Source organism: Lissotriton helveticus, chromosome 5_1, assembly GCF_964261635.1.
Source record: "Lissotriton helveticus chromosome 5_1, aLisHel1.1, whole genome shotgun sequence".
In the NCBI taxonomy this organism is placed as follows: domain Eukaryota; kingdom Metazoa; phylum Chordata; class Amphibia; order Caudata; family Salamandridae; genus Lissotriton; species Lissotriton helveticus.
The window spans coordinates 312,192,904-312,216,374 of record NC_136065.1 but is presented as its reverse complement, the minus strand read 5'-3'; the positions used below and the strand labels follow the sequence as shown (position 1 = coordinate 312,216,374).

General features: G+C 48.3%; 1 protein-coding gene across 1 annotated transcript in view; it reads left to right on the top strand.

The window, feature by feature from the left end:
• ZMPSTE24 (zinc metallopeptidase STE24) overlaps positions 1-23,471 on the top strand; it is a 115,137-nt gene that overhangs the window by 36,597 nt on the left and 55,069 nt on the right. Inside the window, exons 5-6 of the mRNA XM_078642353.1 lie at positions 4,206-4,358; positions 12,010-12,151. Of these exons, the coding sequence (XP_078498479.1) occupies positions 4,206-4,358; positions 12,010-12,151 (295 nt within the window). The remainder of the gene's footprint in view (positions 1-4,205; positions 4,359-12,009; positions 12,152-23,471) is intronic.

Here is a 23,471-nt window from a genome sequence, read left to right as displayed (position 1 = left end):
GATTGGTTGCCCCATACCACGGACTCTAACTGAAGAAAGAGATTTCTTTGTAGTGGTGATTAGATTTGCTGCTGGGGTTCTGGATCTAAAACACTCTGGTGGTCAAAACTAATGTTTCTACTGAAGGTTTACAGCTCGTTCGGGTGTCTTCTGCACTTTAACTGCCATTCAACAAAGCCCTAATGGTGAAGAGGCTGATAGACACCACATACCAGCACAAGGTGACTATGTATTTCTTTTGCCTCAGCACCCTCCTCCGGAGAGTCTTCCACCAACAAGGTAAATTCCAATTGATTTCCTACAACCTCCCCTCCTCCCTTCAGCCCCAGACTGGGAGTCAAAGCATGTAGGAAACACATTTTCTTTGACCAGCCTAGCTTTAAGTTCGGTAAACACAAATTGCCAATTGGGATGATATGTGCATGCTGACATCCACTGGGAGTGAGATCTTACTGGCAGTCTTAAACGTTTTTAGGGCCTACCTGGCTCAAACTATTTAACATGGCCGGTATGCAGTCTAATACGTGATTTATACAGGCCTAGTTACTACAGATTGTTTGAGGCGAGTAGTCCGCTCTAGTGTGGTGATTTGTTGCCACTCATAGATGAGATCCACCGGCTTCTCTGGTGATGTGCAGGCATAGTTTATGGACATGCCTTTTGATGGGTCCTGTCTTTTTGGCAAAAAAGCTGATTACTCCGTAAAGTGCTCCAAAGAAAGCCATTCCATGGCGCTACCCTTGGGCCTTTTTGACACCTGACAGACAGGTCCCTCCTCAGTTCCTGCCCTTCTGAAACTACTCCAGAGATTTGATGTACAGGCAATGCCAGACCCTCCTGCCCCCACATCATACAGGTTACCAGGGCGAGAGGCCTTCCCAGTCCTCAACCCTAGCAACATCAGCTAACGGTCAGTTTTAGTTTACTTTTAGCAGCTTATGTCTACCCTGTGTGAGGCAGAATCAACATTTTCTTCAATTTTTGCAAATTGCCATTTCTGACAGGGGGTCCTCATGATTGTTCCATTTATTGTTGACCTGCCGCATAATCTGCCCACATCCTATCTGCCTTCTGAGTAGCACCTGCCCATCTTTTTGCAAGACATGCAGGCTCAAATTTTCAAAGTAGCCATTGAGAGGATACCAGATTCAGAAATATGGACTGGTTGTTACTCCTGCTATTTCCTCGTGCCAAAGAAGGAGGTAAACCTTCATTCTATTTTAGATGTTTGCCCCCTGAATGCCTTCCTACGGAAGGACAAATTCAAAAAGCTAACACTGGCCCAAGTTCTGTCAGCCCTGGATCCAGCGACTGGACGGTTGCCTTGGACATACAGGACACATACTTTCATGTGCCCGTCCTGTTCTGGACACCATGCAGTTCAGAGACTTTCCTCTGCTGCAACAAGGCCAGGACATTTTGGGCTATGATCCCAATATTTCGGCCTCAGTCCTGGATCTCAGTGAAAGCAGCTCTGAGTCGTCTTGGCCTGCTGCTGCTGGCCTTATGCATCCTTCTTGTTCACTTTGGTGGCATATGCAGGCTTTGGAGTGGAATCTGAATTGTCAGATATCATCCAGGTTTCAGAGGCGCCAGGTAAGATTCGTTGTGGTGGCTGCTTGACTGCAACCTGACCAGCGGCAGACCCCTCTCCTTTCTCCACCCAGAGCTGCCAATGGTGACCCATGCACTCCTGCTGGGCTGGGGAGCTCGTATGGGAGAGGCAGAGATCAGAGGACTCTTCTGGTCAAAGCCCTGCTCTACATACATCTGTTAAAGCTGCTGCCCTTTCATACATCCATTCAAGAAAAGCCTGGCGCAAGTTCTCTTGGACAACACCACTGCCTTGTGATATTACAACACGTAGGGCAGAGATGAGTGGTCGGTCCCGTGCGAGGGGGAACTGCACCTCTGTAGCTGGCTGGAGCTTTTGGGCATCTCCCTGGTTGTGAACCACCTGGTGGGGTATTTAAACACCAGGGTAAAAGAGGTTAGTTGGCGACGCCAGACAGGTCACGAATGGCGATTGCATTCTGAGGCTGTCCATGACATCTTCCAAAATCAGGAGGTGTCCTATTTGGTTCTTTTTGCAAACAACAAGAATGCAGACTGTCAAAACTTCTGCGTGTTGCGGTTCTCCAAAATCTCTTTCTCTAGAGGACACGTTCAGGCTATAGGGGTGTAAGGGACTGTATGCCTTTCTGCCTCTCCTGCCCTGAGTTCTTAAGAAGATCAGGAAAAACCGGGCCAAAATCATGGTAGGAGCTCCAGATTGGACGGGGAGAATGTGGTACCCGGAACTTCTGGGTATGGTTGTCTGTCCTCCGGCTACTGCTTCAAGAGAATATTCTGCATCCAGACAAGGTTCTGCTCCCGAACCTGTGCCATCTACACCTCCATTCATGGAGAGGAGTGTGAGCAGTTGACTGCATTTGATCTACTGCCAGAGGTTGTGGATGTCATTCTCATTGCCAGGCACCATCTACAAAGTCCATTTACGCTGTGTGGTAGGGAACATTTGTGACCTGGTGTGAAGCACGCAACATGGGCTCATTGCAAGACTTTGTTGTTTTAGCTTAGGTTCAGCATGGACTCAAAGTGGACCGCATTCAGGGTTGTCGGCCCCTTCCGGCTTTTTGCCTTCACTGGTCCAAGCATTCATGTTTAAATCACCTGTTGTGATGCGTTTTATTATAGGTTTGACATGCATATTTCCTCCTAAACCCTTTGTGATGCTAAAGTGGGACATTAATTTTGTCCTGACCTTTCTCAGGTGTACTCCCTTCAAGCTGATGCACAGCTGCTCGCTACGTTTTTTGATTTTGAAGACTGTCTTCCTTGTCTCGGTCACTTCAGTTTATTGTGTGAGTGAGCTCCAGGCTCTTTTGGTGCAACTGCCCTACACCACCACTCTTGTGGACAAACTAGTATTGAGGATCAGGGCAGCATTATGACTAATATTGTAACTCCTTTCTACGTTGGGCAATCCATTATCCTCCTAGCATTCTTTGTCCCACCTCACCCCTTGAAAGATGAGGAGAGTCTCCATTGATTTGATCCCCAACAATATTTTAGCTTTGAAGACCATTTGGTGGATGATCAGTGTTTTATGGGGTTCTCTGGGGCAAAGAAAGGTAAGGCGGTAAAGAAAAGTACTTTGTCAAGTGGATATTCCTTTGCATTAATATCTGGAATGCATTGGCTAACAAGCAGCGTCCCGAAGGACTCATGACTCATGCCACCAGCGTCAAGGCTGCCAGCGTTAGCATGTAGAGTGCCTGGCCGCGGTGTGGGCGTCAGTGCACACATTCCCAAAGCACTACTGCCTTGACAGCCTAGTCTGAAGGGAAGGTATTTCGCCCAGTCATTCATGCAGCAGATTTTGGTCTGAGCCCACTCCACAGATCCTCACTTTTGTGAGGTAGTTCTTTGGCATCTGTTCTGCAGATAAGGAATCTGCGGTTAGAAGTATCCATCAGAAAAACAGGTTACTTACTTTTGATAATGCTCTTTCAGGTTGATACACAGATTCCTCACTGCCCTCCCACCTAACCGCTCTGTGAAGTGATGTCTTTTTACCACCCAAAAATGTCCCAAATTAGAGCTCTGCACTCTGGTACTTACCATTATTTTGTGCTCTGTGTCAGATGACGCAAAAGGTGTCAAGAAAGTTATATGTGGCTCTGGTCCATGTCTTGCAACAAAGTCAACATGGAACCACACTGCACCACCTAGCAGTGCATGGGAGCACCGCAGTGAAAACTTCCGGATCCAGTCTGCCACTTGGGGATATTCTAAAGCTGAGGAATTTGCAGTTCAGTAGAGTAACCACTAAAATACGCATTACTGAAGGTAAGTAACTTGTTGTTTTAAGGCAAAGTCACTGTTAAGCTATTAGTCAGCTTTAAGTCACAGTATTTCCTGGAGAATACAAAAATGCAGGGTGCAAAGAATGCAACAAGAATCTTCGCTTGTGTCCTCCATCCAATGACATGTCAATTGCAGAGGTGTATAAGTGCCAAACACTACAATGGTAGGTCCACTATGCCAAGGTAGTAAAGACGTTTATATAGATTTCTGGTGTATTTTTGTTTGTTTCTGTGTTTGTTCTCATGAGATAAATGCACTCTTATGACTGAAACATCTTGCAAATCAGTGCTTCTGGATTTTCGTAACAAAGCCATTAACATTTTATATTTTAACAGACACTGGCGTTTTTCTTTAAAGACGCAATTAAGAAATTCCTGGTGACGCAATGCATCTTGCTGCCTGTGACATCACTTCTGCTGTATATCATCAAAATAGGCGGTGACTACTTTTTCATTTATGCCTGGCTTTTCACCTTGGTTGTCTCTTTGGTGAGTATGTGTTTTGGTTTCACATTTGCCTTTGTTGTTTCATTCTCCTCATGGGATACTTTCAGTGGCACAGTGGTCTTTACTTTGCCAAGTCTAAGAATATTTTAGCTGGAATTTGCAATTAATTATACAAATGTATTATAGTCTGCTGAATTCTATTTAGCAAGCCAAGTTTGCTTTTGAGCTGTACATTTAGTTGGCAAGTGGTGACTGGCATTTCACAAATTGAGCAAGCAGGTAAAGTTTGGGTTACATTCACATTTTATAGAGATGATGTTTAGAGGGCGCACTCGTTCCAATGCATCCATACATAGTAATGTGCGTCTTCCATTTGAAAACATGGCATCTGATGGGTACTTGTAACTTGTAGTTATTAAAAGTTGGAAGAAAGTGACAGAAGGTACATTTGAAAAAATAAAATGACTGGCTGTTTCTTGGGTTTTAAAGTATGTCTCATTCAATGAGCCAAAAACTTTGCGGGTGAATCTTCCCCTCTAAACACTTTAATTCACTCACCAAATGGCATTCTGAACTAGGACCTGATCATGAACTTGAATCTGAAACAGAAATGATGATAAAAACTCATGGACTTCCCTAGGTACTATACCGTCTACAGGAATGTATTCATAAATATGTTGCGCAAACTACACAATGTTAACAAAATAAACATACAAAATATAATTTATTAGCACAATCATGTTTTTCTCGGTAACTTCCATTTTCAGTCCTCATCAAAGCATTCAGTGTCAAACAGACGATCGCTTGCAATATGCTCGCTATCAGCACGTTGTTTGTGGAATGTATTCTACAAAAAGGTCTCTTTGAAGACAGCAGCTGACATTCTCCAGGGCAGGTTTGTTCTCAAAACAAACCACCTCTTCAGAATCCATGTAATCAATGTATCTAACTTATTCTAGTCCAAAAAGGAAACCATCATGGGAAAGCTTGACTCAAAAAAGATCCAATCCTGCAAGGTATACTGCACAGATATTTACTGACTGCAGGTATGCCACCTCCAAAAGTTTCTTCAGCACAGTAGGAACCTTGTAAGAGACATATACAAGATGTACATCACAGAGTTCATGCAGTCTGAAGAGACCGAGGAATCCACAATAGTCTGACCACCAACATGACTTTCGTAATGGACTTGCAAGAGGTCCAGCAAAGCCTTTTACAAATGCATGGTGATGGTATTAAATCTGCATTTATCTTTATTTGAACAACTGGCTGAGAAAGGCATCCTTTCCCCAAACAGCATAGCAGGAAACCTCTACAATAATGTCTGGGCAATCTCTGAAGGTTGGAGCGACAAGTTGAGACTATCACCAGGAGCATTATAATGGTTTCCAATGTTGTGTCTTTGAAATTATTTGACAAATAGAATTCCTTTTGTCAAGCAGTTTGCATTGAACATCGTTGATGCAAATCTGGGCTTCAGTGGCACATCTAAAAAAAAAAAAAAAAACACCTATTGTATCAGCCTCTCGAATATCAGGACAGTACATTTAGCCCTGAAATCCTTTTATTTATCAGTCCTGGTCAGTTCCATACCTGCCAGATTATTAACACTGCAACAATATATAATCTGAACATGAGCTGAAGCGTCAGTGGAGAATTCGGCTGGCCCAGTGGGTGCAAGCACAAACTAGATGGATCAAGCTCTTCCTCAAAGACTCTTTAATTGCAATAGTTCACTTTCCGTGGCAGAAGATATTGAGTTCGAACTTTTGAGGAAAGCCACAAGTGAGGTCTGAATAGAAAAGCTCTGCATAACATTTGTGAAGAGGGTAGACCACAAACAGACTTTTGTGCAAATGAAATTAACTCAAATAAATTTGCACCACAAACCAAGTACAAAAAGGTAAGTTTGTTTTGATCATGAGGTTTTGGAACTTTCTTTAATTTTTCCCCAGACAGTTGTGATAACAGCAGTCCTTCTCAAGTTAAGATCATCTGTCCTGAACAAAAGAATGGTCTTAGCAATGGTGGATCTCCTCCAAAATTCAGAAACACCTCGCATGAGACTGACATGAAAGAGAGGTCTTCCCTCCTGTCTCCAAGGCAAGATCCTCTACCACAGCCTTTTACTTTTGAGCCTGGTTGCTTGCCTCTGACTTATGGAGTCACTAAGGGAGGTGAAGCCTCTATTCATCATATGTCTTCAGCTGGAAGTGCTTCTGCCTTTGGTGTTATAGAAATCCATCAGGTCCACCACACCATAATAGGCAGTGTTTAAATCCCTTCCACTCGCAAAATGGGTACTACAAAGATCATTGCGATGATCTTGAAGGAGAAGCGAGTCAAGCCAACTGTAAATGATGAAAACACATCCTTTGAACAGACCTAGTGTTCTGCCTGTCCAGCTTGATATTGGGCATCTGCTGTTGGCTCAGAAATATTTACGAAAAAATCAAGGGAGGGGAAGGGAGGACCACTTGTCCTGTATACCAGGGTCTTAAATTTCTCTGGAAAGTTAGGTAAAAACCCTCATATACGTACTCAATTGGCGTGGGCGGTATATCTTGTTTCTTCGCCTATTGGTACTGTAGTAGCATCATCATTGAGTCTTTATCCTTGTAGGTATGCTAAACCTCCACCTGGAGGAAGACCAACTGGTTTACCAGTAGTGTCCAGAGATTAAAAAATAGACAAGAGGGCATTGTTGTGCTCTAGTGACAGTGAAGTGAGGTTAAAAAGCCCTACATCACTGTAGCGTTAGGTTTTACTGGAAGAAGCAGTTATGTGGGTAATTAAAAACAAAAGGCGTGTGTAGGTGGATCTGATTATGAGCCCCCACCGCACTGGTGTGGGTCGACATGTTTCAGCCTCGTGTTGGAGTCTAGAGGCTTTCTTCAGGACCAAAGGTGTATAAGGAGACGCTTTGTGGCTTCTGTATAGATGGCATATGCGCCACCTGTGTTTGGGGGAGGTCAGACCTAGTGTATCTGTACCTTCGGCTCGTTGTGCTCTACTTTCATCCGGGCGCCATTTGGCAAGTCGAAGCCGAATTCGGTTCTTCACAGGTTACTTGCTTGTGCTTGCTCTGACAACGGTGTCCCGGGTGGACACCGTGGGTGGCGAGCTTAAAGCCAGCAAGATACAAATATGGTGTTCTAAAACATGCAGTAATAAAATCCAAGACAAAATGTATGATCCTGCTTGCTCTTCGACCCTCTCCTCTTTATGCCACCTTCACAGGCCATAGTGGGATCCGAATAGTCACCTGGCGAAAAAAACTTCAATAATTTCTGTTTGTTTCAGTATGACTTTGACACTTTTATTGTATAAAAACGCAGCAGGAACCAGTATTTCGGGTTTCTGTAGTTTAATATGAAGTGTAAAAAATTTGCTTTTTGGGAATGAGTCTCTTCATCGCTGTGGAGTTAAGCACTTTTATCAATATAGCTGCAGATGTTCACACTCAAAGCACGGCTTTAAGTGACTTGAAAAAAGTGTTAATGATGCGAAAGGGGTGTGGATTAAAAAGTGTAACTAGGAATCCTTTCCAAGAGGCGTGGCCTATGATAAAAAGCTGTGGCTTAAAACATTTAAACTAAAATATTCCGCTTCCCATTGCATGTTACTGACCGGTATTTTGGTGCCTTACTGTCAGTTGTCAGTTATTGTATCCAGACATATCACACATAATTAGAATTAAAAATGTCTAAATTCTGGAATTGTGATACTGAATTAAGCATTGCTAAGGTCTGTAGAAGGGTTCATGGTCTTCAGAGTGTCTCAGTCAGTCAACCTTCTTCTCTTCGCACCAATTCCCTCTGCAGTCTCTCACCATAATAAACACATCCTTTTTTCCACCATATCTTTCTGAAATCGTTCATTTAGATATCTAACACCTCATCTCCTTCCTTTTCAGGGCTCTCTTTTCAATTTGTCCTGCATTTACTGCTTTGTAGCTCCTTAAGTTCTTCCCGCACACATACTGCCACTCACCTGTAAGTAATGCATTTTCTTTTACTGAAGCGTTGTCAAAATATCGACAGCTGTGTACCTCCTTCATGTACTTTCACATAGACTCACAATTACAATTGCCACACTTCATTATTGTTCTTTGTGCTCTGCAGAGAGGCCAAAGATTGGATAAACGTATGCTCTGGACTCCTTAATGCCCCCTGACAGTCCCTTTTAGAAACTTGTACTGCCGTCATCTCAACTTCAGAGGTCTCAGTTTTGGCCAATCATAAACACCTATCCACAACCTGAACTCGCTCAGACACCTAGATGTGACTATGGGCCAGATGTATGATGGAAAATTGCATGTGCAAACAGGTTTGCGACCCGTTTGCGCATGCAATTTTCCTCTGGGCCATGTACTAACACTAGTTTGCTAGTCGCAAATAATTTGCAACTTGCAAGATAATGTTTTGCGACTCGCTATTAGGAAGGGATGTTCCCTTCCTAATAGTGACTCACAAGCCATGTACGAATGTTTTGCGACCCCAAGTGCGGTCGTAAAACACTAGCAAATTGCCACCCTCTTCAAGAGAATGGTAATGCAGTCGCAGATGGGAAGGGGTCTCCACGGGACTCCTTCCCCTTTGCAAATGCAGGGCAATATATTTTTTAGGGGCAGGCAGTGGTCCCAGGGACCACTACCTGCCCTTAAAAAATGAAACAAAAACGTTTTTTTTTATTTTTTTTAAATGCCTCCCGTTTTCCTTTAAGGATAACGGTCTGCATTTTAAAAATATATATATTTTAAAAACTGCTGTATTGAAAAGCAGTCCCAGACATGGACCAGCAGGCCACCATCACTGGAAGGGCCAGCCATTCCCAATGGGGGTCAAAAATTCGGAGTGCCTCATTAATATTCATGAGGCTCGCATTTTGCGACCACATTGTGATTCACAATCGGTGTCTCTGACACTGTTTTACATTGTAAATTGCGAATCGCAGTTTGCGATTCGCAATCGAGCGCAAATTGCGTGTCGCAATTTACACTGATCGTACATCTGGCCCCAAATGCTGTATGAAAGAAAGAATACTGGAAAAAGCAAACACTCTTAGGGAATGTAAAATGTGTAATGTTCACATTACTTTAACTGCTTATACAGACTTTGTTCACAAAACGATTGGTTTTTCTTCCCGTAAAGCTAGGGATGTGAATAAAGGGGCTGTTAGGGACCCATTTCAAGGTCAGGTTTTTATTGCTGCTGGGTCTGGGCCCCACTTTAAACCCTGGTCCTAAGAACTGGCTCAGGGCCATATAAGGGCTCTAAAATATCCTGAACGTAGTAGAATGTTCCAGGCTATTTGGCTTGGGCCCACTTATTGCATGTTGGTAATGGTAAATATGTGCCAGGATACCCTTTCGGGTGAGTTGTGTGCTATAAAAATACACATAACTTAACATGGAGTAATACATCTCTAGGCTGACTTCATGTTAATTTGATTTTAGTAGATGTGTATAAGGCATGGAAGGCATCTCCATATCCTCCTTTCAAGCCTGACATCCCTTCTTCAAGAAGACAGTTCTCCCCAAAAACTGGAACATTAAGGCGCATGTTGTTTTGTATTGAGACAAATAGTGGCATGACGAACAAGCACTGGCATAGCAACAGGTCTCGCCTTTGGGACCTTATAGGTGTTTAGCCATGCAACAGTTGATGTTGTTGCACCAAGGATATTGTGCTGCATAACTAAATACTTTGAAGGTCCCTAAAGTGAGACCTGTTGGCTATGCCAATGCTTGTTTTTCTTCTTTTGAAGAGCTTATGGAAGGAGGAATAACTGATTCTTTATTTCGAGGAGCTGCCTCGTGGGTATGCCTATATTTTTTTCCCTTGGGAACCCGGAAATTAATCTTAATTAAATATATGGACTTCTTCTGAAGAAAGACTGAATCGTCGTGCCAGGACGCAAACTCATGAACCACTGATCACTTTTTTTTTTATTGTCACTATCGGTGTTAAAAATGTCTCTGCCACAGAGTCGCATCAAAAGCGGATGGCACACACAAATTTAAAGTTTCCAGTAGAAACCCCCAGTGTGGAGTCTGGCTAACACACAAGAAATTCTTGCTTCTATAAATAGCTGGGAAGACGATAATGTGCGGTGAAACTGTGTTAACAAGAGCAGGTATTTCTCCGCACATTAACCCATTTTAAGTACAAAGGGAACTATTTTAGCGCAACAGCGGGTAGGCTATAAATAGGAAAAATGCTATTCGTGTTTCTTCGTTATAATCACTGCATGATTTGCGCAAAAAAAATATATAAAACTCAATTATGGAGCTTTGTCCACTTGTTGCAGACTCCCATTTTTATAAAAAAAACACATTTTAATTGACTTCGAATTTTAATAAACGAGCGCCTGGCAATGTTGGCAGTTGAGCGGGAACGGTTTGGGAGATGCGACAGGTACCTGGATGTTGTACATACCAGTGTATTGGCTTGACCAGGCATTTGAAAATTCACATTATTTAACTTGGTGAAGGGCGTATTATTACAGGATGGATGATCTTACTTCAAACAGATGGATTGAATATCTTCACTTTCCGACTCATTCTCCCTCCTGCTTTGTGCCGAGGAAAAGGTTTAGTGTATTCTCCTCATGAGCTGAAAGGGTGTGTGCAAGCCCAACAGTGTCCATTAAGCACTTTAAATGGGCATTAACCGATATTAGTTATTTAAAAGTTCCCTGCATCACGGAGTGGTCTTATAGGTACACTTTTTTCTCGCATTCAAGTTCCGAAAGAAAGGGCCTAGCTGGTAGTGACTCTGTTTGCATCTATACGACATCAGACATGCATTTGTATTGTCATTTTGCAGGGGCTCCTCCATCGGTACTCGAGTCAAAGGAATCATTTACTTAATATCTTGAATGTTGCGTGTACGTTTTGACTTCCGTGCAGTTTTTACCCCAGATTTACAGCAACATTAATTGCAGAAGTCAGTCTTTTTTAAGTTGCCAGTACTGGTGTTTGCAGACTGTGCATGCACCCGTATCCCTTGATCAGGAATGCTGAGTTTGGAACGATTCTGATCCTAATGTAGAGATAACATTACAAAGGAACAAATCTCGTTTGAGTGTGAAAATCTTTCAACGCACCCATGCTGCTTTTGACACATGTTTTTGACCAGTCCGCTACAATTCTGAAGAGCCCGAGCAAGTTAGGTTTGTAGAGTAGGAGACTGCAGATGTAGGTGGATTAGAAGGAGGAATAAGTAGTTTGCTGAGGAGCGGGTGGGGGGACTAGGCATCAAATTTAAAAGAATGAAATGCGCGGCCGCAAAAGTGAACGCGACCGCCATCTGTTTCCATTCAACGGAACCTCGAGACAGGCAAATGTAAACATGCGCGGGAGCGATAATTGGAAACAGATGGCGCTGCTGCTCGCTCCCGCAAGGTGAAGGCCGTACGTGCACGAGTGGTCATTGTAAACAGTGCAGTACAGTCATGAGTTTCCGAAAAAGTCCTGAGTGATTCCAAGAGGTCAGTTTCTAGAACAGTGCATGCGTGCTGCGCTAGGCTCGACCTAAAAAGCCTTAATCTCTGTAATTAGAAAGCAAACCCTATACTCAACCATATACTTATCAAATATGTTTTGGAGTGTTTGCTTTACAGTTAGTTTCTTTGATCATAGCGTAATAGTGACAAAATGGCACTAACCGCTTAATACTTGTGTTTGCAGGTCCTTGTAACAATCTACGCTGATTATATTGCACCCTTGTTTGATAAATTCATCCCGCTGCCAGAAGGAGAGCTCAAGGAAGACATTGAAACCATGGCAAGAAGCATTGACTTTCCTTTGACTAAAGTATATGTTGTAGAAGGTAAAATCTTTAAATTGAAATGTGAATAATTTTATTCATCTATACAACTAGAAATTATTATGCATTGTAACTTTTACTCATTGCAACTAGAGGGGCTGTTTTTGCAAATCTGCCTAATATTATTTTTTTAGATATGTCACTGGATTCATTTAAGTTGTTGGTTTATATGGCATGGTAGGTTGGATGCTTTTCACTTTGGAAGCGTGCATTAATTAGATAGCCTTTGAACAAGCTTCCACTTAAGCCACACCAAAATATGGATCAGGATGTGAAAATGCCATGTTCCAAAAGCTCAGTTACGGAATACTTTTCTAATAAAAGAAGAATGTTGAAGAACAATTCAAGCAAAACATTTGGTCTCTCTATGAGAATTACAGAAATAATTGTATATTATATTATATATGCTGCTTCTATTGATCGAACCAGCATGGAATAATAAGCCAGTAGATTAAGAAAGCCAGGCCTTGAAAAATGTTGTGTTTAAAGTTAGGTAGCCTTGCAAACATTTTCTTCAGTGAACTTTATATTGCAGACTCTTCTCTCGGCCTGCACCTTCTACCTTTTATCACTTACACAGATAAAGCTGTTATTTCCACCCTCTGATTTTCATACCACTGTTCAAGTTGCCCCTCTATCAAGGCTTGGTCGGTGGTAAGGCCATTCTGGTTGGTCTTCTAGCTTACTCATCCTCTCCCTTAAAGTGTCCCCTCCATCAGCTTAGCTCCGTTTATTTGTGGAGCAGGGAAATTGTATTGGGTGACTCATTGTCTTTATTTTTTCACACTTTACCCCTTCACTATTGTATATCTTTCATACTTTTCTGCATTGCTTGTCTCGAGCTAGCCTCCCTACTTGAATGATAAGTTGCAGACCATTGGTGGTTTTGGTGAGACCAAAGACATTTTGTACCCTGATATTCCAAAATAGTATCGCGTTAGGATCTTTGCTAGGGCCCTCTCTGCAGCTTCATCCATCCTCAGGAAGAGGCTTCCTATGGGAGATCAGGCTTGCCCAGACCGTACTTCTCTATCGGACATCATTAAAGTTGTTATTTTCAGGCCTGGCCTTCCTTCTACCCTATGTTCTTTCTTGACTCTTTAAACTACCCATGACTGTTTAGGGCTCGGGCTCTGCGCACACTGCGCAGCAGTGTCGCGCAGCTCCGAGTCCTATTCCGGGCGATTTGAAAATGAACCTTAAAATTCCACACGCTCGTGCGTGTGGATTTCCAAGGTCCATTTTCATTGGCCTTTGCGTGCCTGCTGTTTTGAAATCGAACACGCAATTGGCCATAGGCGGTCGCGCACCAGAGGCCATATGTTTTGAATTATCGCGCCAGCGATAATTCAAAACATATGCTCGCAGTGGCATGCGCGCGCACCACTCGCATGCTTTTTTTTTTTCACGAGACGCTGAAGGAGGTGGTGCAGCAGGCCTCCTCCTGGATCCCGCTGGTGCAGAAGCAGTGCCACCCGGACACCAAGAAGTTCCTGTGCTCGCTCTTCGTGCCCATCTGCATCGACGACCTGGACGAGACCATCCAGCCGTGCCGCTCGCTCTGCGAGCAGGTGAAGGACAGCTGTGCGCCTGTCATGTCCGCCTTCGGCTTCCCCTGGCCCGAGACGCTGGAGTGCGGCCGCTTTCCCGAGGACAACGACCTCTGCATCCCGCCGGATGCCACCGACCAGGACCTGCCGCCCACCCGGGAAGGTAAGCGCCCCTGACGTGGCGTGTGCTCTGCGGCGTATAGGCATGCATGCAGGACACTGCCATATGCTTGGAAGGACAGGCATTTCTTAATTTATGTCCCCCCCGAGAAGTGTACATAGTACCGGGGTTAGATCATCTCTCCCGGGTGCTCCTAAATGTTCACATTTAAAAGCATTGTTCTCTGGGTTACTGCATACCTTAGGTGCGGGGAAATATACGGGTTGTCACAACATACAGGTTTTTCTGAATGGCATGTCTTGCATTTGTAATGCAAAAAAGTACACAAACATTCACACCCATAGTAGAAGGGTCACACTGACTTTGCCTGTCTAGATTTTTCTTGGGTGTTTCTGGAGTTAAAGACCCAGAGAGAAAACAGGAGTTCACAGAAATCAGGTGCTATATGCAAGAACTGTGGATGTTGAAATGCAGAATCAAAACACTTTATGAGGGAACAGCATGCTTAGCTTATTTTGGCACAAAGGTTTCCACCCGCCCCCCAACAACAACCCCCCCCCACACTTTTGTACGCCATTTGCCCAATAACACAATGCTCCCTCATTCTCTCACGCACACCGTTTCCCTCAATGATGCATTGCCGTCAGTGATTGGTCCATTCCCGATATCCTTCATACGGTGAGTGTGGTGTCTGCAAGTCACCGCCATCTGCTGTTAGCTACCTTGTTATGCAGTTTGTATGGCGCACACAACCCATGTTAATGAAGGCTAATTTTAGTGAATTTAACTGCTCAAATATATTTAGTCTGTCGCTCTCTCAAAATCTACTGGGGGCAGCTGGTGCAGTAGCACCAAGGCCCAGGAATCTGTAACACCCAGCACGCCCCACCTATGCCTCCCTTATATTATGTGTCAAGCGACCCTGTTTCTGGTACACCCGACCCCGATGTAAATGCAACATTTTAGAAGGTGTGATATACGCAAGGCACTAAACCTGGGAGGCTAGTACAAATGTGATCACATTTTGTATCCATGTGTGATAGTGTTATGAAAATTAGAATTCAGCTGTGTGGTACTGAGTCTGCTGTAGACATGGCGGAGGGGGAAGAGGAGTGTAAATGCTTAGCCGAAGTGAAAGCTTCACTTTGGGGGAAAGGCGTGAATACACCTCTTTGAAATAATTTAATGGGCGTGTCTAGTTTTATATAACTGTAGAATTCAACGCTCAAAATACCTTTCTATTACAATGCACTGATGAGACATAAATCCAGGAGAAAACAAGCCGTCTCTCCCTTAGGGTGAGCCCCCTGCTCATCCTAAGGGAGAGAGTGTTGTGGTTGCAACAGCAGGTAGGGGGCAGTGTGGTTCTAAAACAGTAGGGTCAGCAACAGAGGAAGAGTGGCATCAGAAGGGGGGTGGAGGTCAGACTGTAATCGGGAGTTGAGGTGTACCCAACCATGCAAGGAGAGCAGTGTGGTGTGGGCCGAGGGTTGGGGTGGCCCAGCTGATAGCGCCTCTCTATCAATATACAGCTGCTGTTCGGTGGGCATGTATTGCACTCACTAATAGACCATACACATGGGATTTGTTTCCCTGACAGTCCGCAATCTCAGCAAGAGTTTAAAAAAGAGAAACAAAGCTAGCATAACTTGCGGGTGGTCCATGGCCTGAAGTGGAGTTTAGGAAGGAACAGAACAATATTTGGGAGGCAAAGTTTCAAATAATATTAAGTCTAAAAGAGCACTCCTCTCTTCTTAATGTGCAAAGCGAGTGATTTGCGTATTTAATATGTTGCAGACTTAGCAATGTATACCCCAGCAGTAAGTATTTGAGAAATAGTTGTGTAAAGCCACCACCGACCACCCTCTAAGCCTGAATGCAAGGATGCACTGAAGTGCGCACACACTGCGCGGGGGATCCGATTGGCTGGAACTGTAGCTTCCGAGTGTATAGAGGAGGCCAAGACAAGAGGCCTGCCAGGGATTAGGGGATAATCGGCCTGATTCATCAAGCCGAATTGCGCTCGCAAAGGGCCAGATTCTGAGAATCTCGCCCATTGCGAGCGCAATTTTTGCATTTGGGATTCATCATCATCCCAAATGCAACATTCGGTAATTGCTAAATCGCTAAATTGCGAGGAATTACATTTAAGGAATCTCTATTTGAGATTCCTTAAATGCAATTCATCAACCCTTTTTAAATTGCTAAATCGCAATTTCGGGCCGCTATTTACCGAGAGGTCAGACCTCTCGGTAAATAGCAAAAACTTAGAAAAATGCTTTTAAAAGCATTTTTCTAAATTGCATGTTGCACACACACATGTCCTTTGGACATGTGTGTGCGCAACACCTGTTTCAATTTACATTTAAGGGGTGCTACAGGGTGTCCTTTGGACACCCCTGGCACCCTTTCAATCGCTATCTTATTTGCGAGTAGCAAATTGCTACTCGCAAATAAGGAATACTCCCCGCATCACCCATCCCTCCCGCATTACATACGACGCCTCCACCCTCTTAGCACTTAACCCCGGCCGACTCCCTAACTGCGCCCAAGCAGCACCAGGACACACACATGGACCCTTCAGCTGCCACTCCTGCAAATTCACCTGCATCAAGACCCACACCAAACCAACAAACACCAAACATAGATCCAACACCAACCACCTCAAATGCATCCTTCTCAACACCCGCTCAGTTCACAAACACGCCATCGACCTTTGGAATCTACTCGACACCATTTCTCCGGACATTGCCTTCCTAACAGAAACCTGGATGAATGCCTCTTCAGCTCCAGACATCACCATAGCCATCCCGGACGGCTACAAGATCATCCGTAAGGACCGCACCAACCAAACAGGAGGAGGCATCGCCATCGTCCACAAGAAGACCATCTGAGTCTCAACCAGCTCAGAAGACAATCTCGCTATCGCTGAACACCTTCACTTCCACATCCACACTGACCCCAAGACCACACTCAGAGGCACCCTCCTCTACAGGCCACCAGGACCCCGTACAAAATTCAGCGAAGACATCACTGACTTCATCACCCCACACGCCCTCCCCTCGGAAGAATACATTCTACTGGGAGACCTCAATTTCCATCTGGAAAAGAGCAACGACAGTAACACCACCACCCTTCTGGACAATCTCGCCAATCTCGGACTCAAACAACTTGTTAACACCCCTACACACCATGCAGGACACACACTCGACCCTATCTTCACTTCCAGCAAGCATATCTCCTTCACTCACACCACACCCCTCCACTGGACGGACCACAGTTGCATCCACTTCATTTACAATAAGACCACGATCCACAACCACCCTCAACCAACTATGCGAAGAAATTGGAACAAAATCACCATCGACCAGATCTCCACATCGCTTCTTCAAAAAACCCCTGCCTATTCAACGAACCCTAACCAAGCCGCCATCAACCTCACACAATGGTTAACCCAAACCGCCGACAAACTAGCACCCCTGAAAAAACATCAAATCAAGCAAGGAAGCAAGAATGACCCCTGGTTCAACGATGACCTTAAGAAATCCAAGAAGCTCTGTCGTTCCCTTGAGAAAACTTGGAAAAAAGACCCAAACACTATCACCCGAGCCGCCTTCAAAAACGCCACCCGCAAACACCACCAACTAATCCGGACAGCCAAGAAATCAGCACTCAAAGACCGACTAGACAACAACGCCCACAACAGCAAGGAACTTTTCAACATCATCAAAGAATTCACCAACCCCACCGCCAGCTCAAACGACATCACCCCCTCTCAAGTCCTCTGCGACTCCCTCGCCTCATTCTTCCATGACAAAATCGCCGACATTCATAACAGCTTTGACAACCAACCCGTAAACCAGTCCACCCCACTCACCTCCGAACCTATACCCCCTCCGAATAACCTTTTCGACTAGAACCCAATCACCACAGAAGACACCATTCGCCTAATGAACTCCATCCACTCAGGATCCCCTACAGCCCCATGCCCCCATCACATCTTCAACAAAGCAGACTCCATTATCGCACCCCATCTCCGAGACGTCATCAACTGCTCCCTCAACTCCGCCACATTCCCAGAAAGCTGGAAACACGCCGAACTCAGCGCCCTTCTGAAGAAACCCACAGCTGACCCCACCGAACTCAAAAACTACCGCCCCATCTCGCTCCTCCCATTCCCTGCCAAAGTCATTGAGAAAGCCATCAACAATCAGCTTGCCGCCTTCCTCGAAACCAACAAATCACTCGACTCCTCACAGTCTGGCTTCCGAGCCAAACACAGCACCGAGACCGCCCTCATCGCAGCAACAGACGACATTCGAACACTACTGGACAACGGAGACACAGTCGCCCTCATCCTCCTCGACCTCTCCGCAGCCTTCGACACAGTCTGCCATAGCACCCTGATACAACGCCTCAGAAACATCGGAATTCAAGTAAAAGCATTGGACTGGATCATCTCGTTCCTCGCTGGAAGAACTCAGAGAGTCCGCCTCCCCCCTTTTAAGTCAGAGGCCACCGAAGTCATCTGCGGCGTCCCGCAAGGATCATCACTCAGCCCCACCCTCTTCAACGTCTACATGAGCACCCTCGCAATCATCGCACGTCAACACAACCTCAACATCATCTCCTACGCTGATGACACTCAGCTGATCCTCTCACTCACCAAAGACCCAACCACCGCCAAAACCAACCTACATGTAGGGATGAAAGAAGTAGCCGAGTGGATGAAGCACAGCCGTCTGAAACTGAACTCGGACAAAACGGAAGTCCTCATCTTAGGTTCATCCCCTTCCGCCTGGGACGACTCTTGGTGGCCAACGGCCCTAGGAAAAGCCCCCATACCGACGGACCACGCACGGAACCTGGGCATCATCCTGGACTCCTCACTCTCGATGACCAGACAAGTCAACGCCGTATCATCATCATGCTTCAACATCCTACGCATGCTCAAAAAAACATTTCGCTGGATCCCCACCGAAACAAGAAAAACGGTCACCCACGCACTGGTTAAAAGCCGTCTTGACTACGGAAACACCCTCTACGCCGGTACCACGGCAAAACTGCAGAAAAAACTCCAACGCATCCAAAATGCTTCAGCCAGACTCATACTAGACATCCCCCGCACAGACCACATTTCCGTTCACCTGAAAGACCTGCACTGGCTCCCCGTCAACAAGAGAATAACGTTCCGTCTCCTCACCCACACACACAAAGCCCTATACGAACTTGGACCTGATTGTCTCAACACGTGCCTTTCCTTTTACACCCCCACCCGCCAGCTGCGCTCATCCAACCAAGCCCTCGCCGCTGTTCCGCCCATCCACAAAGCCACCATGGGGGGAAGATCCTTCTCCTACTTAGCGGCCAAAACCTGGAATTCCCTTCTGATCCACCTCCGCCTTACTCAAAACCATCTAGCCTTCAGAAAACAGCTTAAAACCTGGATATTCGACAAGTAAACCTCCCCCCCCTTCCTCAAGAGCCTTGAGACCCTCTGGGTATGTAGTGCGCTATATAAATTCTGACTTGACTTGACTTGACCCCCACCCTCCCTCCCTAGTCGTTGCTTACCCCCACCCTCCCTCCCTAGTCCCTGTGGTTGCTTACCCCCACCCTCCCTCCCTAGTCCCTGTGGTTGCTTACCCCCACCCTCCCTCCCTAGTCCCTGTGGTTGCTTACCCCCACCCTCCCTCCCTAGTCCCTGTGGTTGCTTACCCCCACCCTCCCTCCCTAGTCCCTGTGGTTGCTTACCCCCACCCTCCCTCCCTAGTCCCTGTGGTTGCTTACCCCCACCCTCCCTCCCTAGTCCCTGTGGTTGCTTACCCCCACCCTCCCTCCCTAGTCCCTGTGGTTGCTTACCCCCACCCTCCCTCCCTAGTCCCTGTGGTTGCTTACCCCCACCCTCCCTCCCTAGTCCCTGTGGTTGCTTACCCCCACCCTCCCTCCCTAGTCCCTGTGGTTGCTTACCCCCACCCTCCCTCCCTAGTCCCTGTGGTTGCTTACCCCCACCCTCCCTCCCTAGTCCCTGTGGTTGCTTACCCCCACCCTCTCCCCCTAGTCCCTGTGGTTGCTTACCCCCACCCTCCCTCCCTAGTCCCTGTGGTTGCTTACCCCCACCCTCCCTCCCTAGTCCCTGTGGTTGCTTACCCCCACCCTCCCTCCCTAGTCCCTGTGGTTGCTTACCCCCACCCTCCCTCCCTAGTCCCTGTGGTTGCTTACCCCCACCCTCCCTCCCTAGTCCATGTGGTTGCCTACCCCCACCCTCCCTAGTCCGTGTGGTTGCCTGCCCCACACCCCCCTCCAGAGTCCGTGTGGTTGCCTGCCCCCACCTCCCTCCCTAGTCCGTGTGGTTGCCTGCCCCCACCCCCCTTCCTAGTCCGTGTGGTTGCCTGCCCCCATCCCCCCTCCCTAGTCTGTGTGGTTGCCTGCCCCCACCCCCTCCCTAGTCCGTGTGGTTGCCTGTCCCCACCCTCCCTAGTCTGTGTGGTTGCCCTCCCCCACCCACGCCCTAGTCCATGTGGTTGCCTGCCCCCTCCCTAATCCATGTGGTTGCCTGCCCCCACCCCCCCTCCCTTGTCCGTGTGGTTGCCTACCCCCATCTTCCCTCCCTAGTCCCTGTGGTTGCTTACCCCCACCCTCCCTCCCTAGTCCCTGTGGTTGCTTACCCCCACCCTCCCTCCCTAGTCCGTGGTTGCTTACCCCCACCCTCCCTCCCTAGTCCGTGGTTGCTTACCCCCACCCTCCCTCCCTAGTCCGTGGTTGCTTACCCCCACCCTCCCTCCCTAGTCCGTGGTTGCTTACCCCCACCCTCCCTCCCTAGTCCGTGGTTGCTTACCCCCACCCTCCCTCCCTAGTCCGTGGTTGCTTACCCCCACCCTCCCTCCCTAGTCGGTGGTTGCTTACCCCCACCCTCCCTCCCTAGTCGGTGGTTGCTTACCCCCACCCTCCCTCCCTAGTCGGTGGTTGCTTACCCCCACCCTCCCTCCCTAGTCGGTGGTTGCTTACCCCCACCCTCCCTCCCTAGTCGGTGGTTGCTTACCCCCACCCTCCCTCCCTAGTCGGTGGTTGCTTACCCCCACCCTCCCTCCCTAGTCGGTGGTTGCTTACCCCCACCCTCCCTCCCTAGTCGGTGGTTGCTTACCCCCACCCTCCCTCCCTAGTCGGTGGTTGCTTACCCCCACCCTCCCTCCCTAGTCGGTGGTTGCTTACCCCCACCCTCCCTCCCTAGTCGGTGGTTGCTTACCCCCACCCTCCCTCCCTAGTCCGTGGTTGCTTACCCCCACCCTCCCTCCCTAGTCCCTGTGGTTGCTTACCCCCACCCTCCCTCCCTAGTCCCTGTGGTTGCTTACCCCCACCCTCCCTCCCCAGTCTGTGGTTGCTTACCCCCACCCTCCCTCCCTAGTCCCTGTGGTTGCTTACCCCCACCCTCCCTCCCTAGTCCCTGTGGTTGCTTACCCCCACCCTCCCTCCCTAGTCCCTGTGGTTGCTTACCCCCACCCTCCCTCCCTAGTCCCTGTGGTTGCTTACCCCCACCCTCCCTCCCTAGTCCCTGTGGTTGCTTACCCCCACCCTCCCTCCCTAGTCTGTGGTTGCTTACCCCCACCCTCACTCCCTACTCCCTGTGGTTGCTTACCCCCCACCCTCCCTCCCTACTCCCTGTGGTTGCTTACCCCCACCCTCCCTACCCCCACCCTCCCTCCCTAATCCCTGTGGTTGCTTACCCCCACCCTCCCTCCCTAATCCCTGTGGTTACTTACCCCCACCCTCCCTCCCTAATCCTTGTGGTTGCTTACCCCCACCCTCCCTCCCGAGTCCCTGTGGTTGCTTACCCCCACCCTCCCTCCCTAGTCCCTGTGGTTGATTACCCACACCCTCCCTCCCTAGTCCCTGTGGTTGATTACCCACACCCTCCCTCCCTAGTCCCTGTGGTTGATTACCCCCACCCTCCCTCCCTAGTCCCTGTGGTTGATTACCCCCACCCTCCCTCCCTAGTCCCTGTGGTTGATTACCCCCACCCTCCCTCCCTAGTCCCTGTGGTTGATTACCCCCACCCTCCCTCCCTAGTCCCTGTGGTTGATTACCCCCACCCTCCCTCCCTAGTCCCTGTGGTTGATTACCCCCACCCTCCCTCCCTAGTCCCTGTGGTTGATTACCCCCACCCTCCCTCCCTAGTCCCTGTGGTTGATTACCCCCACCCTCCCTCCCTAGTCCCTGTGGTTGATTACCCCCACCCTCCCTCCCTAGTCCCTGTGGGTGATTACCCCCACCCTCCCTCCCTAGTCCCTGTGGTTGATTACCCCCACCCTCCCTCCCTAGTCCCTGTGGTTGATTTCCCCCACCCTCCCTCCCTAGTCCCTGTGGTTGATTTCCCCCACCCTCCCTCCCTAGTCCCTGTGGTTGATTTCCCCCACCCTCCCTCCCTAGTCCCTGTGGTTGATTACCCCCACCCTCCCTCCCTAGTCCCTGTGGTTGATTACCCCCACCCTCCCTCCCTAGTCCCTGTGGTTGATTACCCCCACCCTCCCTCCCTAGTCCCTGTGGTTGATTACCCCCACCCTCCCTCCCTAGTCCCTGTGGTTGATTACCCCCACCCTCCCTCCCTAGTCCCTGTGGTTGATTACCCCCACCCTCCCTCCCTAGTCCCTGTGGTTGATTACCCCCACCCTCCCTCCCTAGTCCCTGTGGTTGATTACCCCCACCCTCCCTCCCTAGTCCCTGTGGTTGATTACCCCCACCCTCCCTCCCTAGTCCCTGTGGTTGATTACCCCCACCCTCCCTCCCTAGTCCCTGTGGTTGATTACCCCCACCCTCCCTCCCTAGTCCCTGTGGTTGATTACCCCCACCCTCCCTCATTAGTCCCTGTGGTTGATTACCCCCACCCCCCCCCCCAATCTGTGTGGTTGCATACCCCCACCCTCCCTAGTCCGTGTGGTTGCCTGCCCCACCCCCCCTCCAGAGTCCGTGTGGTTGCCTGCCCCACCCCCCCTCCAGAGTCCGTGTGGTTGGCTGCCCCACACCCCCCTCCCTAGTCTGTGTGGTTGCCTGCACCCCCCCCCTCCCTAGTCTGTGTGGTTGCCTGCTCCCACCCCCTCCCTAGTCTGTGTGGTTGCCTGCTCCCACCCCCTCCCTAGTCTGTGTGGTTGCCTGCTCCCACCCCCTCCCTAGTCTGTGTGGTTGCCTGCTCCCACCCCCTCCCTAGTCCGTGTGGTTGCCTGCCGCCACCCTCCCTAGTCTGTGTGGTTGCCCTCCCCCACCCACGCCCTAGTCCATGTGGTTGCCTGCCCCCTCCCTAATTCATGTGGTTACCTGCCCCCACACCCCTCCCTTGTCCGTGTGGTTGGCTGCCCACACCCCCCTCCCTAGTCTGTGTGGTTGCCTGCTCCCACCCCCTCCCTAGTCTGTGTGGTTGCCTGCTCCCACCCCCTCCCTAGTCTGTGTGGTTGCCTGCTCCCACCCCCTCCCTAGTCTGTGTGGTTGCCTGTCCCCACCCTCCCTAGTCTGTGTGGTTGCCCTCCCCCACCCACGCCCTAGTCCATGTGGTTGCCTGCCCCCTCCCTAATTCATGTGGTTACCTGCCCCCACACCCCTCCCTTGTCCGTGTGGTTGCCTGCCCCCACCCCCTCCCTAGTCCGTGTGGTTGCCTGCCCAC